At 37.4% G+C, this 18,189-nt stretch overlaps 1 protein-coding gene across 10 annotated transcripts in view; it reads left to right on the top strand.

The window, feature by feature from the left end:
- Positions 1-15,786, top strand: part of VPS13D (vacuolar protein sorting 13 homolog D) — a 119,011-nt gene extending 103,225 nt beyond the window's left edge. For 7 of the 10 annotated variants that reach the window (XM_026074096.1, XM_026074098.1, XM_026074095.1 and 4 more), the window contains 3 exons: positions 8,471-8,602; positions 12,883-13,123; positions 14,006-15,786. In XM_026074096.1, coding sequence (XP_025929881.1) covers positions 8,471-8,602; positions 12,883-13,123; positions 14,006-14,137 — 505 coding nt within the window. In that variant the 3' untranslated portion in view covers positions 14,138-15,786. Of the gene's footprint in view, positions 1-7,383; positions 7,467-8,470; positions 8,603-12,882; positions 13,124-14,005 lie in introns of those variants that run through there. The other 3 variants (XR_003254877.1, XR_003254875.1, XR_003254876.1) reach the window with 3 other exon arrangements.
- The last annotated feature ends 2,403 nt before the right edge of the window (positions 15,787-18,189 follow it).

Here is an 18,189-nt window from a genome sequence, read left to right as displayed (position 1 = left end):
TGAATACAGTCAACATAGTCCATTTCACTAGCCCTTCATGCAGACCTAGCAGTTAATACTCTTGTCCTGGATAGGAGCCAGCGGTTGCTTTCGGAAAGGGGATTTGCTTTCCCAGGAAGGTAAGAGTGTAATATGGAAACACTTCTGTTAAATGATCAATTCAAATGATCATGTTCGCTGTTACTACAAATGGGCATTGCTTAGCCAGCGTTGATGGTTTTTTGATGGGACCACTATACACATGAGCATAGAAATAAGACTAATGTTCCCTCAGTAGATGGAACTGCACTGCCCTGCCTCTGCCAGTAGACTGTATTGAAAGGTTTTAAGAGGAAGATGAAATCATTCACACACTTTCTCACTTAAAAACATCATGCTACGTAGTGGAATCTCTCTTGACCTTACACTGTGCCCAGAGGCATAGTGACTTTATGGCCCTCGTAACTTTAATGTTCACTAAAGGCAAGTTCAGCTCATGTTGTTGAAATAGATGTTTGCAAGAAAGCCCTGCTAAGAACTGTATCCTTTAAGTTGAATCAGAAGGTGAATGGAGCATTTTTCAACCCATTTGTAAGACAGGAAATTCTAATGTGACAACTCTAGTAACATCGCTCTATAATCAGTACAAGAGCCTGAGAGAAACTAGAAACTGAGATGGCAGTATACATTTTTGTGTACTTCTTAAGTTTAATGATATCAAAGTACTTGAAAAAGGGTGTGTTGCAGGACTAAACAGTCAAAGGTGGAGTAAGTGGCAAAGGTTAACATTGGTTGATCCACACAGTACGACTGAGGTAAGCGGCATGCAGCTGGCCGGTATGCAAGCATGTGGAAACTTATGCAGATACCAATTTTAATATGGATGTCATAAGAACATTCAGCTGGGTGAGTACACCTGCTGCTCTCCTGTTTTTAAAGTGGTGACACGTGATGCCTTAATTTTAAGAAAGCAAAATTAAGTTCTCACTTCCTTTTGAACTTGGAGCAATGAAGAGATTTAATACAATCATAAGCGCAATGAATAGTATTCAATTTTGGTTTGATCTTGTATACAAAAGAAACGGGGGAGGGAGGTAACTACATCTCCAGGAAGCTGGCAGGAACAGCCTACATGATGAAGTTGCTTCTTCAGCATGCTATAGTTCTCTGAAAAGTATATTGGGTCAGCTAAAGGTCTTCAGCATCTGAGCTGGTAGATCCCTCAAAAGAGGAGGGATTTGACTGTAAGTGGGAGGTTTTAGCCCTAGGCACCGCTTGTTTGCATGTTTCGGCCTGAAACTAGCATTTTGGGAGCACTCTTAACAAGTACAATGTATTCCATGCATTTGCTGGAATAAACAGTGCATATGAGCTTCCTCAGATATGCAGTCAGCAGGGAGCTGTCTGGCTCATGATTTTACACATTTTTGCAGCTAACTCAGATATTCTAATGCCAAATCCAACACTTGGACTGACTGCACTGCATGTGCATTTGTAACACACCTTAAAAGCATCTGTCTCTGAACTGGTGAATGAATTCCATGATAGAGCTGTGCCAACTCTCTGGGTTCAGGTGGCAGGGCTTCAAGAAATCATCTTCCTACACTTTCCTTGGGAACTGTACCCCCAAGGCCCAACACTGCAAAGGAGGCAACTGTACTTTTTACAACATAGCATTGCCATCTGCCAGTCGTCAGAATGCAAGTTCTGAAATACAAATTCCCATAGGTTCTCCAAAATTGGGCACAAATCACTTAATGTTCATCCTCTCAGATGCAGAAAACTAGCACACAGAAAATGATGCTACCTGTCCCCTTTTGCTCACTACAGGCAGAGAACATTCCTGCTTATCTCAACAGTTCACCATTTGAAACAAGGTAGGAAGTAACTTCAACAAGGTGAAAATAATGGAAATAGTGGATTTTTATTATTTTGCAAAAGTGTGATAGGAAATACAGGCCATATGTTTTCATTTGTTGTCCTTAAATGTTGTGATATAACTGCATCATCTGTAGTTTGTTTTGCTATGATACTTGAACTTTGAGGTTATTTTTTAAGGATGTACATTATTTATCATTCATTTGATTCTGGCACTCTTCAGTCTGCTCTACACACTGCATCCTCCCATTAAATGTCTGAAAGACAAGTAAGGACTAATTTCATTCTGCATTTTATGGAAATGAGATGCATGGGATGATGATACTTAGTGAAGGCTGCAGGTAGAATTCAGTCTTAAACAACTGTGACAAGTATTTTAGTCATTGCATCTTTTATGACAGAAGATGTAACCTATTCCTCCAACTATCAGATTCAGTCTCTTCTTAATGTTTGAAATGCACTAAAACCTCCTTAGACAAAGTGCTTACTGTATTTATGAAGCAGGCTTTTTCCAAAGCCAAGTAGGCAACAAATTTAGTATTATTTCTGCAAAATACCAGCAGCAACTGAACTTCTTCTTAGGCTTATTACCTGTCAATTTTCCTTTGTTTGAACTAAGGTTGTTTTGTAATTATTTCAAGGAGGAAAAAAATTGTTTCCAGGCTGAAAGTCAGTATGCCAAGTTACAGCTTGGAGCAGGCTTTTACAGATAAACTTTATGCAAACCTGAAAAAACAGGTTTACGATGGAAACACTGACAGAATTCAAGGTCTACCAGAACTAGTAAGTTACYGCTTTAAATGGGTTAGAATGACGAGGCTATTAAACTGGAACATCTTTGTGAACACACCACGTTGATGATAGTTGCTGGAAGTTTTTGGCAGAAAGAACTGGGTCTAGTCATCATTACTGGAGTGTGTGGGAGAGCCCTGTGGCTAGAGAGATCTCTTTGGAGGGCTTACATGGCTAATTTGCACACCATTATTTGTCACCTAGACTGGACTTTGTGGTTTTGGTGACAGACAGTCAATACAACAGCTGAAGTAGCTATGATGAGCCTCTTTCATTAAATGATGTTTTCAGAATGTCACAACTGCTTCTTCTTGCGCTTAACAGCTATTGTTTGTGCTAGATTTTGGGTGTCCTCTGATTATGGATCCAAATCTGTATGCAGGTTATACCATGTCTTCTGTCACACCAAAGCAGTATGTTCTGAAATTTGGAGGTCCCCAGAAGGAATATTCTAATGCAAATTGCATTGAAAGCCTGATAGGTAATGCCCAAGTAACAGTCCAGCAGAAGTTCCTAAATACTACTAAATGGGTCTTATTTCCAAACTTACCTCTTCAGGGCTGTGGGGTAAGTGGTCTGTGGAATCACTTTAAGTCCTAGTATTTTATCCTGTTCGTTGGGCTGTGCTGATAGGCTATAACAGTGTGCAAGCTAACAGAAGGTCAATCCAAAGATTTCTGACTTACACTAAAAAAGTCTTTAAAACTCTATGTGTAAAAACCATGGAAACTAGTCATATGCAATCATGCTGTCTCCATGTGCCTTTCCCATTCCAAAAACTTCAGAATGTGTTAATCAATTTTAACCAAATACAACAGCAACAAAAGATGGTAAGTTTCTACAACTTCATAAAAACAAGTGCCTGTGTAGGAAAAACTCTTTCATGAAAGTGTCCCAACTCAGGAAAAAGCTACTGCAGCTTTTCAGACTATTAGGTATCATAGAATCTACACTGGAGAGACCTTAAGAGAAACCTCAACTGGAGCCTTTATTTTCTTAGATGCTGAATATAATTGACCAAGAAATAGAAAAACCACAGGAAGCTGGATTGCACTGGTTCAGTTGCTCATGGAACGAGTGGTTGGCTTTTTTTAATTGGTTTGTAGTTGCCAGTGCTATTTTCCTACCAAGAAGGCAGATTAGGAATTCTACAGATGCAGATCTTAAATGAAAAACTGTAGTGATGGCTGTCAGTAATAGGGTTTTCTCTTGCTTCTTTGATCTTTGGAGAAGTTGTTTAAGTTTCTTATGTTGTTGTATTCTGAATAATAATTTTGGGTTTGATACTGAGGATACTGAAAGATGCAGTAGCAAAAACACAAACTTTCAATCCGTATGTAATTTGAGAAGTGACGTTTTGTTTTCACAATTATTTTATTTTTTTAAGACTTCATTATAAAGCAGTCTTGGTATGCTTTAAGGAAAATTTTTAGATCCAGGGGACATTAAAAGATGAGTAACAGTTATTTTCAAAAACACTGTATACTTCTATTCACCTAGCAAGAATTACATCTACATATCTGTTAGTGCAAATGGTAAATGTGCAGTTACAGAATAATGATTAAAAAATGACTTTGTGAAACATGTGACATCTCTCGTTGTAGAGCTTTTTTCTAAGTTGGTAAGTAATTATCACCAGTACRTACCTGAACACCTTCCTTACATCATTCGGTCAGTGATCTGTTTGATTACAAAGCTTTTAACTTAAAACTGATCAACATGAATTCCATGAACTGTTAAGCAAAAGCCAGCCATTAATACTGTTATAGTAATGTAAGCATTTCAGTTTTTAATGTGCATACAGCCATCTGAAATAAGATTCTCCAGTGTTCAGCTTTTCTGAACAGTAAAGAACTGTACTGTGTGCCTCAACCTTCTGACACCGTTTCCAATCTCTTTGTGTCTCCATTCAGCAGCACTCTTCCCTGCTGTGACTAGTAGACATGAGGGCATTTCTGTCTTGTGTTGCCTTTGTGTGCTTATTAAAAAAAGAATCAGCAAATCTGTTGAGTGCATGTTTAATGTAACACAGATGTGGGCACACCACCGTTCATTCTGCTTTACAAATTTTCAGCTTTTTGCATTTCATCAGTGTTGCTTATTATTTACAGAATGTAACTTGAGACAGTAGAACAAATTTGTAGATTAAAAAAAAATCAAGTAGTGTGGAATGTTGTTAGCTGTCCAGACCAAACAGACCAGTTTGCCAAGGGCTGGTGGACTAAGAGGATCAATGCTACAATTCATGCTAGCAAGGTGAGAATCATCTTTTATCACTAGGTTGAATGCGTTAGTACATAGGAGTGATGAGGACAGTAAGCACCATACTAACTTCTGTGTTTTTTTAAAAAAAAAAACAAACAAAAAACATAGTTCACAAATTGCCAGCTCTTCTGGAAATCCATTGTGGTGCCTAGTACTCTTGTTTAGTCTTTCTGACCTGCTTCTAAGCCAGACATTAGAAACCAGTCAGTGTTCTCTGATGTCCTGGTTTCTACAAAATAGGTCTGATTAAAAGCCCTATTCTTTCCTCATTTTTTTGCAGTAGTCTTGCTTGTTGTGCTTCAGATGCCTCTTCTCATGGTGCTACATATTAAATAGCACAGTTGAATGCTTATCTGAAAGATTATTAATATAAAAACCATTATGCAGTGTTGTTGCTCATTCCAGTATGAATGGCTGAATGCTCCATTATCTAACTTTCCTGAATGCATAATAAAAAAGTGTTCAAGTGAAAAACTAATGACTGGCCTGTAGCTAGTTAGAAACTGTACATTAAGCTTCAGTTGCTCTTTAAACTTGTTGATATAAGCTACAGGTGCTGTAGAGAAGTTTAACAGCCAGTGGAGGCTTCTGGGCTAAGTGAGATTTTGCAGGTATGCTGCTTTTAAAAGTGAGGGAAGTAGGACAAGCAGCAAGATCTGAGTATAACACTGGCTGGAACCTTTTAATTTCTCTGGAACTTTAACACTTCACATTCCATGAAGACAAATGCTTGCTTGTTACTACTTTGTAAGAAAGGTTCATAAACGTAACAATACTGTCGTGCAGCTGTGCCAGGTAAAGCAGAACCTTGCTTGTACCTAGAAAATCTAAGGGACAGAAGAGGTGGTTTGCTCCAAAGTTTTAGTACTAGACAGTAACAAAGATGGAAGCAGAACTGAAGTTCTAATCCCTACATACAGCTGTTATTCAGTGGAATAATTTTAAATYATATATAGGTTGTGAAAGTCATCTATTCACTTAGTGTTTAGATTACTCTGATTCAGGTGAATGCTACTAATGGAAGAATACCTCTATGCAGCAAATCTGAATTTTCATAATAGCTTTCTTTTAAGCTAGGATGTGTAACACCATAACCAATTAATGTACGTCTTACCAAAACCCAAAAATGTATAGCAGGACAGTCAAAGCAAAGCTGAAAATGATTATTTGTTAAATGAGTTAAATAGTTAAATGAGGGTCTCTTGGCAGAGAGGTAATGGAGAGGAGGAGAGCAGAGGTTGACTGCAGGAGGAAAAGGAAAAAGTAACTTTGTGAACAGCTTGCTTATAGCTGTGCTGCCTAAAAACAATGGAAATAAATAATAGTCTCTTCTCTAGTGTAAGAATTAACACAGCTGCCCCCCTTTTTAAGAGGTATCCAAACACACTGGCTTGAACTACTTTGTAAAGGAAAACTGCATGGTGTTTCTGAGACCATGGTTCCATTAATACTCCTCAGCAGACATAACTGTATTTCTGTTGAAATACCCAAAATATGACATGGTCATTTTGCGGTCAGTGGGAGGCACATGATGCTTAATCTGAGAGAAGTGTTACAGTAGCACACAGACAGTTGATATAGCATAGTATTCAATAGGACAAAGTTCTGGATAAGGAATAGGTGTGGGTGTGTAAGGGGGTGTATGTGTGTATATTTTATATATGTGTATATATATATTATAATATATATATTATAAAAGCTGAAAACTAGCAAAACGAGCTTATGCCCAGCTTGGAATTTTATGTGGTCATGTATTTTTTTTTTTGTCTCATTGTTTTGATCTTACACTAGATAATGTTAAAAGCAGTAAGAAAAGCTGCCAACAGAGGTAAAACTGAAAATTTGACTGATTATATTTTACTGGCAATATTAATGATTATGTTTGTTATGGTTTCTTACGCCCCTGCTGTCTCGCATTCTTTCATTTGGAGAATTTCCACTTTTCATTTCACCCGCCTTGCTGACAAACTGACTTTTAGTATAACCATAGTTCAGCTGAAGTGCAGTCATTGAAGTCGACAGCTGTCTGTTTCTCCTAAGTTTCTTTCCAAAAAGGATCAGTGGTAAGTGCTTCTTCTGAACCACTGTAACTTTAGTTAAACAGGTCAGTGATATAATAATCTCATGATCAAACTTATCAGATAGTCATAATATATGTTCCCTATAAATCGGTTGATGTTTTTGTCTGCTGTGCTGTAAAGCTGCTGTCTTTGGCTTTATACCTTGTTTGCAAAATACATTGTTGATACAAAACAGATCAATGATAGTCAAAACACACTGAGTTCGGTCACTCAATGAGAGCAGTGAAGACAAATTTAAGTCATGAATGACATGTAAAATACTCTCTTAGAACAATGTTTACTGCAGCCAAGAAAGGAAGGGGCAAAAAAGAGTCTGTCATGATTAGAAGGCAGGGATGTCAAAGACTCAAAGAAAAACAAATTTTAAAAGGGTACATTTTGTTGCAAGTCTCACGCAGGATTGCTGAAGGGGAAAGGTACCACAGAAACAAGGCTCCAGAGAAAACATCTGCTGAAAGCAAAGCTTAGAAGGCAAGTACTCTAGTGTGCTATTGCCAAGCAGCTTAAAAAGAAAATGCATTGTTACATTTTTTTTTTTTCCAACCTTTTGATCAAAAAGGTTAAAAGCAAGTTCACTGTACAGGGTCTTTACAGAGCATCAGGATAGGAAGTAGAGTGCACTAATCAGAAACGGTGCATTTGGTTTGATAATTTAACAATAGCAATAGCCTGAAAGAGATACGAAAAAGCACGCAGCAGTCCCAGAGTGATGCTATTGGGAAAGGGCAGAGAATAAAGCAGGGCTAGGCAGCCTGTAACACAATTCTTCAGGGGTAGGGCGTTCCAAAGGCTTAAAGGAATTCAGAATATTGTTTTTTAACAAAATACTGCTAAGGGAGGAACCTAGCCTGCAGTTCTTTAGCACTATGGCCAGTATCAACCTCTGATGTCTCTTAGGCCATGTGGGTGTGCTGGGGTTTGGGGRGTTGTTGTTTGTTTGCTTGTTTTTATACACGTTCAAGAAAGGTAAAGTACGTTAAACCTGCTATGGAGGCTCTGACTGCATTTTTCTTTTGTCTTAAATGTGACTGAGCTTTCCTATTTCAGTAGCCCCTTAATTTTCAACCTAATGACACTGTCCATCAGTGTGAGCTTTATCTAGGTCAGTGCACTCCACTTCCTGTAGAGAAGTGAGAAGAAACAGTCAAATAGACAGAACTCTACTAATGCATATATCTGAAAACCTGCAGACTACTGGGTTTAGATTGCTTTTTCATGTTTATTTACCATACTGCCTCCTAACTAGAATAAAACTGAGAAACGTTTCTCTGAAATGTAAAACTGTATGAACTGACGCCATGTCTTCCTATTACAGAATCCATATGCAGTGAGTATTAACGAAGACCTTGTATTTTTAAAAGCACTGTCACACCTTGTATTTCACAATAAATTCAACTGTGTGCCGGCAGATTTAAGTGGAAGGAAAAGCACTGCTGCTGCAGTAAGTAATGTTTTTGCATCTATTTTGTATGTAGGACACAAGCTGAGAGAGTGAGAAAGCCACGCTGCTGTAGAGGACCTCAAGGACTCTTGCCCCGCTATTCAGAAAGTCAAGCAGAAGGACAAGAACAGCTGTTTAAACTGACTGACAACATTCAAGATGAGTTGTAAGTACTGACTTACACAATTACTAAGTAGCTACCGTGCTGTCTTTGGGAAAGAGAGACTGAATTATTATACACACACACACACACTCACTCACTCTTCATTTGTTTACTCTTGATGCTGATTAGCAGCACAGCATGAGCACCTGATGACTTCTACCATGGCTTGTCTGCTGCCTGTATACAACAAACACAACTGCAGGTGCCACAGGGCTCCTGTAGTTCACTTGTCTCTAACTGCAAGGCAGACTGTCTGTGGAAGAGTCAGAGCTTTGGTTTCTGACTCCTACACTTTAATGAGCCCAGCCCCCACTCTGTCTTTAGAGAAGAAGAAATCTCAGTCCATTTAACATGGTTAGTACGTCTTGCCCTCACTGAGCTTTGATAAAACAAGTACCTGTTGATAGGACTCATACTCTCTTTCTTCTTTAACACAGTAATGTACAGACACAACTAGCATCTCTTCAGTTATCTGTCTCTGCTGTCTTCTCACTATTTCTCACAGTTGAAGGCCTAAATGTTGGTAGCGAACAAGCACTGATCACTTATTTGTGCACTCTGAAGCGGCCCTGGTTTCAATGTGAGAGAAGCTAACTTGGGTGCCTGTGGTACATGCTATTCCTGAGCTAAGGTTATTCACACTTAAAGACTGAAATAACTTGCAAATATATTTAACTTTTTTGAGGGGGGGCAGGGGGAGAGCAGAAGAGTCAGTACTGAATAACTTGAATGGGTCATATGTGCAAAACTGATGGAGCATCTATGCTTGAATGCCTTGGTTAAATGTGCATGAAAGCAAGTGAAAACAGCATATAATGTAGTAAGTAATTAAGTGGTCAGTTTTAAAGAGTATGAAAAAATGTGTATGGAGTTAATGCCCAGGAAAGTATCTGTACATTTCTACAGGATATGTGAGTTTGTTGGATTAGGGTCTTAAGGTATAATTCATTACTTACACTGGTCTCTCTGCACCGCTGTTACCCTAACAGCTGTTTTCAGTGGAGAGGGTGAGATGCTGTGTTTTGGATTTGTTATCCCTCAGAGCATTTTCCAAGGCAAAGTAGTTGAAATTGTTTTCAGTGCCCTAAAAAAAAAAAAAAAAAAAAAAGTGAAACATGATGGTGAAGCTCTAAAGAGGGATGTACAAACGCAGCAGGCTATTTTAACTCCACCAATGGCAATAATCAGGCACTGACAGCCTTGTGCCAGTCTGGATGTTACCTTCAGCAGCCTGTTAGGAAGAGTTTGTAGTGTGCCACTTCCTTGCAGTCCCATGGTCTTATACACTTTCTACCCTATTTTCATCTCACTTGAGAGACTTCATGCTATCATGTGGATACAGTCTGGCTCTGAGTGGGGAAAACTGGAAGAGGCCAGTTTGTGACAAAAATTTTAGCATCAACTTTTCACAAGTGTACCCTGTAAGCAGATCTGTGGGCTCTTGTCATTAAGAGTCAGACTGTTCATTTACTATGACTTTCACCATTAGGAACATCATTCAACAAGAAAACAGTGTTTCTTGTCATGGAAAATAAGTACAAAATTATGCCCCTGACTTTTATCCTAGTATCATAATCAAAAACACATTTAAAGACCTGATTATTTGCATATTTTCCTTCAGAGTTAAATCCATAAAAGGGGGTTTAATACCTTGCTCTACTGTTCTAACTAAATGTTTCCACATTTTTTTCCAGTTAGGCTCACTGTTTCACTTCTGGAAAATATTGTGTAATTACTTCCTGATGTTGTTAAAAACCCACAAATTCTCCAGAGATCTGGTTGCTTCTGCTTTGTTCTACTGGATCATGTTTCGTTTAATTTTTCATTTTCTTTTATTAATTTGAGATTTTTAATAGTACAAAAGTATGGATTTGTTTAAAAAAAAMTAAAGTAATATCTTGAAGTAGTATGTTAAAAGGTTAAATATGTGTTTTGAGAACTAGGCACAGAGAAATAAGAGTTGGCAAGAGAGAATGGGTAATGATGCATGACTCAAACTTAGTACAAAATGTAGAGCCTGAATTACAAATTAGCTAATATTTCTGTGCTTCACCATAAAATCGTTGTCTTCTGTTTCCATTTCTCAAAACACACACATGACACCAGTGATAGCCTTGTATGAAAAATTAGAGATACAATCTGGTCGTCTTTTTTTTTTAAAAAAAAAAAAAAAAAAAACCACCCACACCACTGTGGTCTGATTTCCCCGTTGTTTCCACTGAACTTAGAGTAGCTTTTGGTGCTTTGCATCCGTGAAGAGGAGGGCCTTAAGACTGCAATACCATACATCAGGAAAACAGCTGTTCTCCTTCTGAAGGTAGACAAAACCCCTCTAGAATTTCTTAACTTTGCTGTGACAATTGCTTAAAACAGTGATACTGTATTAGGAATTTGTGAAAAATCACCTTCTTTTAATGTTCTTTCCTTGCTGGAAAAGAAGTGAAGGTGGCCAGCGTGCCAGCAGGCTCCCTCTGGTCCTGCTTCTAGTGGAAGTCTCTGACCTGAGTCAAGGCCGGAATCCACCCCATTAGTTGGCCTATCTTTGTAAAATACTGTACTTGTTTTTCATCTGTGTGCTCTAAGGAGAGGGACTAATCTGCAGGCCATAATGCTGCTGTGTTTTAAAATGAAGACTTGTATGACATCTCTTAAAAAATGCAACTCTTCATCCTAATTGATTAATTTCAAAAACCTTACCTAAATGTTGGAACTCTGAAGGAAAACTGAGAGACAATTGCTTTTTTCAATAACTGTGTTAACAATGTCTTTCACCTAGGATTTTTATCCTGAAATTTAAATTTTTGTCCGTTTCCTTTGACATAAAGGAACACACTTCACTACCCTATTCTTCCAGTTCAATTCCACATTATGCATTTACATCCAAGATTAGAGCAGGGTAAAGTACAACATTATAGGGCTTTTTTGAATATCTGTGTTCTTCTCAGCACTTAAATGAAGTTTTAGTTGTTACCTTGAATGAGTGTGTATGCCTTTTTCAAGTTTATGGAAGCAAGAGTATTTGTAAGGTGACATCACTAGGAGGTACARGGCAGGGAAAAGACAAGTTCAGTGCAAAATAACATCTTTCAGAAAACTGTTAACAGAAAATTACTGGAATTATTCTTTCATAAAGTTTTCATAAGAAACTATGATCTGACCTTTTGAAATGTTTTTGATTATAAAAGTTTCGTTTATTGCTAAGGGTTTATTCAGATGTAGCTTGGGGTCATTCGTGCAAAGTGTTATTTAAATGGTAGAGCTGACTGTAGTTTTGGAATTGGTAACTCAGTATTGGTAACTGGTGGAGTACTTTGCATAACACATTAGCGCAACAGTGGACAGACTTGTAAAAACAACAGTTCAGAAAAAAAATAGTAAATTTGAACCTACCTGAGAGCAGGAGAATCTTATTCTTACAGATATGTTTATACCCTTGGGGACTGTTGATAGAGCATAATTATTCCATTTAGCACTGTTTCCGAGTTATAAACCCAAATTTAATGTTCTAAATTTCAGTATTTTAAAAATCCACTAATGAGATTCATTTCAGTAGTAAATCAGAAGTGGGGAAGAAGTGTTTGTGTGTAAAATATCTAGTTCACTTTTGCATTCCTTACTGCTATTTTTACACATCAACCTTTTCGGACATCATAATTCTCAATCTTCTTAATTCACCCTTTCTACCTCCCCTATTCATCACTCAGACTAATCTCTCTGGGGAAATCTGCTTGCTGCTTAACCTTTCACCCACCATGTTAAACAGCTAATTTCTCTTTTCTAGCTACTGATCCAGGCAGCAGGTTAAACTTGTTCTTTGCTTTTAAAGGGGATGGAGGTATGTGGCAAAATGAAGCACAGTAGGTGTATAATGTATTATAGAAGGATAATGCTGTAGTCATAAATATCTGCATACCATTCACATAATCAGCAATGGAACCAAAGTTACAATTAAACTACAATATTACGGCTTGCAGTGTTCAAATGCAAGGAAATTACTCTTTCTAAGCCTTGTTAAAGGATGCTTTTATATGCCCTTTTTATGTCCAAAGCTGGAAGCCAGACATTTAGTGCTCATACTTTACAGTTTTTTGTTTTTTTTTTTTTTTTAACTGGGTGAGGGGGTACTCATCAGCTCTCTTTTTATAACAGTTTAGAGTAAATACAAATTAACTGCACATAATAATTTTTCAGAAAAACTTCTAAAGGTCACCTGAAACAAAACAGGTTAAGACATTTGTTACAGTTTTCTATCTGCAAATGATTTTTTTTTTCCCCCTGTCTAGCTTCATAGCAGTGGAGAACATAGACAGCTATTGTGTTCTCATTTCATCTAAAGCTGTTTATTTCCTGAAGAGTGGTGACTACGCAGACCGCGAGGCCATCTTCCTAGAAGTCAAGTATGATGATCTCTACCACTGCCTTGTTTCTAAAGATCATGGGAAAGTTTACGTACAGTTGACGAAGAAAGCTGTTAATACAAGCAGTGGTGTAGCAATGCCCGGCCCATCACAACAAAAACCAATGGTAAGGATCTAGCACCTATAGCTTCATTCATGCAGGGTTTTTTTCCCCCCCTTAATGCAGGTACTAGTTCTAAAAGTGTTTGTAGTCATTAGTGTTTGGTTTCCTGTGCAGCATAACAATGAAAACTTTGTTCTCCCAACAGTGTAAATAGCTGCTGCTAGAAAGGTTTAGGTGACAGAAGARCTTGCTCCTTAAACTCGTAAGAAAGCTGAAGGAAAAAATCTATAATCTTCCTGAAGGCAGAAGTTAAAATAGGAAAAATATTTCTTTACCTGAAGAGGGCTTTTTAATTTTACAATACATACACTGAACTTAAGTACTCTGCCTTATCTTTATTACTTATATGCCTTATCTTTATTACTTATATGCCTTATAGCTTTCCCTTCTCCTCACATACATACCATTTTTTACTGCAGAATATCTAAGACTGAAAAGACTCCTTATATCATGCATATAAAAGTTGATCAGAACTCTTGCTGCTAAACCTATCACGTTTGTTTTTTCCTTCATTACAGTAGTTGCTCAGGGGTCTACTTTACAGACAAGTTTACAAGCTCACCCCTGACCCAAGTCAGTTTACACTCCAGACAAGCCAGATGAAAGGTAGGAAGGGAAGCAAAGGAAGTAACTTCAAATACTGCAAGATGTTTCTGCTCTCTTCCTAAAATACCTAATCTATAGTTACCTGTATCACACTCACTTCTTTCCTTCTCAGTGTTGAGGCTGAAATATGGAAGAAATCACCACTAAACATTTCTGTTTGTTACAGGGGACTTCAAACATAGCCAATCCAATCCTTTCAATTAATGGAGTAATGAAAACTCTATTCTGCTTTAGACAACAGCAGTGCTACATTAACAAAATAAACATTTCTTTTTGCAGGTYCATGTGAAATCTGAAGTTCTTGCAGTAAAGCTATCTCAAGAAATAAACTATGCAAAGAGCCTTTATTATGAACAACAGCTTATGTTAAGACTCAGTGAAAATCAAGAACAATTAGAGCTGGACTCTTGAAACATCTTCCTTACTGCCTGAGTGAAGTGCAAGTACCAATCTGGAGCTGATGGTTTTCTGTAACTAGAGAAAGTACAACACTGGAAGGAAATAAAGACAATTTAAGTATTTACTAAATGGAATCATTGTGAGTGAGAAAATAAGTGTGGTGGGCTGCTGAGTTTTTTTTAAGCATTAGTTATATAACAAAAATATAGTTGAAGTGCATTTGGTTCTGGGAGAAGCCCTGTATTTTGCTAACCTGTATATATGTAAAACAGTGTTTGATGTAAATAAGGAAGTACAGACCAGGGTGTTGGTATATATAGAAGTCTGTTTACTGTGTAAAGAAATCAAAGAAGCTATACTGAGTCTTATTGCACTAACTGAAACTATCCATATTCTTTCTCTCTCTCCTTTTCACAGTACAGGAATATAGATGAAAGTTAAAAGAAAAAAAAAGAGTTAATTGCAGCTGTTTGTAGCTCTGTTCAACACTGTGATAAAGGTGCACTGTTTGGTTTTGGGTTTTTTTTTCCAAATTAGTGGTACAGTTAAATGCATGTGTACCTAGTGTTCCACTGAAATTTTCTCCTCCTTTTTAATAAAAGAATTGTATTGTTTTGTTAAATATTGCAGTGAGGGCTCACTAATTCAATTACATTTTCAAAGTATTAGAAAACAAGCTGATTCTGTTCTGATTACAGAACTCAAACTTTGCAAAGTCTGCACGTCTGGAGGCCCCTGCCTCCAAGCTGTTTTGAGAACAGTTCAAGTGAACAACCTTGGAAAGAAACTGAAGTCTTTAACTTCAGTTTTTCCCTCTGTTCTGATTCAGTAAGTGTATATAGTTGGCTGGTTACTGTGGAAAGCTGCTAGCATTGTCTTGGACTGGAAATGCCTGGAAGGGGGGAAAAAATATGTATCACTGCATTATTTGTCCTAATGAAAATCTCTTCAAAGTTAGACTTTTTGAAATAATAAAAATAATACACTTCTTCAAATGTTATATATCAAATCAGTATTTGTCTTATCAACTTTAACAAAGCTAGAGATTGAGAAATGAGTGTACTATACCTTTATTCACAAAAGCTAGGGAAACTAATGGAACTGTAAGGGTTTTATGTATATATTATATACAGGTAATGAACAGAGGGAATAGCCTGCAGATTAATTTTTTGCTCTTGTTATAATGTTTGCTCTCTGGTGATGGTTCAGCAACCGTGCTGAATGCCTGCATGCAATATGGCATCTCCCATGCAAGGCCGAAGTGTGAGCACATGATTTTCCCAAACTGTTGAATGATCTTTTGCAGATTTCAGGAGACTTTCTTGAGGTGTTATTTTGTAAACTTTTGACTCAAAATAAGAAGTCCACTACAGTTTTACTTTCAAATTAGTTTACCTTTTCATATCTTTTCATAAAGGCATATGACAATATTTTTAAACTGAAGGCTAGAGTAAATCAATTTTTAACTCCTGTAATGTGAAAGGTAGAGGCTTACTGTGTAAGGAGAAAATGTGATCATCGGTGGATGTGTGTATGGTCTGCGACTGGAAATCAAAATCCATAAAGGTCCATTACGCAAATGAAACTGATTTAATGCATCACTTTTGTATATTTCTCTGTATAATTTTTAAGTAAAATGCAGAATTCGACAAGTGTATTGACTCAACAGTGCTTTAACATGCCTGTCCTGTTGGACTCGACCATTAAGGCTTGCTGCTACTCTCTCCTGTGAAGTTTTTTTATTGACGTAAAAAGCTGGTAAGATAGGATGGGAGGGAGAAAAAGAATGGTCATATTTGTGTTGAGAAGTTAGAGGATATTGGCTTGCTTACCTAAATTCTGCAGCAGTTGAATAAGCAAGAGCTGAGCTGCGAACACCTGAAGGAAGTTTGACATTATACCCTTTGAGTTACCTGAACTTGGGGAGCCACAGTAGATCATGGCTTAATTTGCTTATTTCTTTATACCTTTTGGAAAGAGTTTAACCTGTTCTTTGGCTGGTGATAATGACTAAATAAAACATCATTTAAAACTTGAAAGACTGTAGCCCACTAGCCTAGCAGGACATCAGTGCCATGAACTGTAATTGGCTTAGGCTCTTCAGGTATGTTACTATTCTAGGACTGTTCCTTAAGTACAATTCCTTACTCACAGCAGACATGGGGAAGCTTTATTCTTATGTGCACACACACGCCACTCTTTACAGGGGGGACAGATCTACAGACCGAGCTGCAAGAAGCATATTGTCTCGTTTAGCATTCCAAAACAAATTGAGTTAGAACTTTTTTTTTTTTGCACTTCAAATGATGTTATTTGTTGCTGTAACCCAACTATTTTTATATCATTTCAGAACTCTTACTGTGGACTTCCTATTGTTATTGGCACTACTAACATTATTATTAAGTGAGTAAATACAACTTTCAGATTCCAAGAGCCATACTCAAAAATAGCTTTCAGAGGATGCGGAGAATAAGTGAAAGTCTCCAACTTTCAGGCGAATGCTTAAGAACTCAAACACGAGCTGTAAGCAGACAAGATAACCTAATAGTTCCATTTACCAAATTATGCAAAGTTCTTCAGAGTGTGAGCATTATGAAGGCAGTCACCCTCTGCCTGATTTCAGTGGAAGAGGTGGGAATACTGTAATAACAGAAGACTTAAATTTCAGAAACAGGGCAGGGAGGAGCATTCACTGATTAGACAGTAACACGCTTCTTCCCCTTTCACACTATTTTTAGAATATGGCCAATACAGTTCATGCAAGAAAATGCTATTTCATGCTCATTTGCTAAACTTTACATGAAGCTGTTGATACCATTTCTAAGTAACCATTCATCTCTACTTGTTCAGAACAACAGAATGCTATTAAAGATGGAAATAACCCATTGAGCTTTAGGTTGTATTAAAAACCCTATAACCCATGCTGCCCTATACTCTGCTGCTGACTTTGCTTGGCTTTTACCCACACAGACCTACATGTTCTCTGTCCACCCAGACCAACTTCCTTTTCTTGCTGGAGCTGCTATTGCAGAAATGTAAAATAACCACTRACCTTAGAATTGTTTCACCATGAATCTGAAGACATAAATAAAAAATTGATTCCATCCTCTCCATTCCCCCCCCCCCATTTACAAAAACAATAACTAATTAAGAGAACAACTGTCAAGGATACAGAAATCATTCCTAAGTAAGTTCCACAAACACCTCTGGGTGGCAGAACAGATACCAAGCTGCTCTCTCATAAGTAAGAAGTCTGATGTTTGATGTATGAAATACACAAGTCCCTTGGAATTTAGGCTGTCCTGGTAGATCAAACCCAGACTTATACCGCATTTCTCTGACCCGGACACTCAGACTTCTGCGTCTGAGATAGTCTCATTTTCACAAAGTCATCTAACAGTGGAAAATCTAGATGCTAAGCTATTGAAATGTTTGAAGAAAACATTAAATAAATTTTAATTAATTATACTTAATTATACTTAATTAAAATCCAGACATCTTGCTTACAATCTGAATGAACAGCAACGCTCATAAAGAAATGCTTTTGTGCTGCAGTAACTCAACAGAATACAGGTCACCTACTCAAGTTCTACAGTGCTTTTTCTGCTGAAGTAAAACAACACACCTCCAATAAATGGTAATTTAGGCATTAATATAGTTTTTTTGGGAAAAAAAAAATTTGCAACCTAAATCTGGCACCCCTCCTTCCTCCCCCTAATATCTGACAAAGCAATCAAAAACATTCACTACTTYAGACTGCATGATCACCATGCTCTTCCATGCAGCTAGTTCAGTTTTTATTAAGGATTCTAAGTTTTGCCTTCTAGACAACAGAGGTCATCACAAGCAGCCAACAGCAAAATCAGTGTCCTATCCCTCTGCCCTATTATTTGACTGAAGGTCAGCAAATAAAACTTTTATCTGGAGAGTTCAAAGATGGAAAATAGCCCACATCATTAAAAAATAAATAAATAAACAAACTAGAACAACTCATGTTTAAGTAATAACTACTACTACTATGTTTTCATCATTAGGCCTTACTTGCTCTTTCAGGATTTTTTTAA

The sequence above is a fragment of the Apteryx rowi genome, unplaced genomic scaffold (assembly GCF_003343035.1).
Source record: "Apteryx rowi isolate R43461 unplaced genomic scaffold, aptRow1 scaffold_38, whole genome shotgun sequence".
In the NCBI taxonomy this organism is placed as follows: domain Eukaryota; kingdom Metazoa; phylum Chordata; class Aves; order Apterygiformes; family Apterygidae; genus Apteryx; species Apteryx rowi.
The sequence above is the reverse complement of the archived record's forward strand: the minus strand, read 5'-3'. Positions and strand labels throughout refer to the sequence as shown.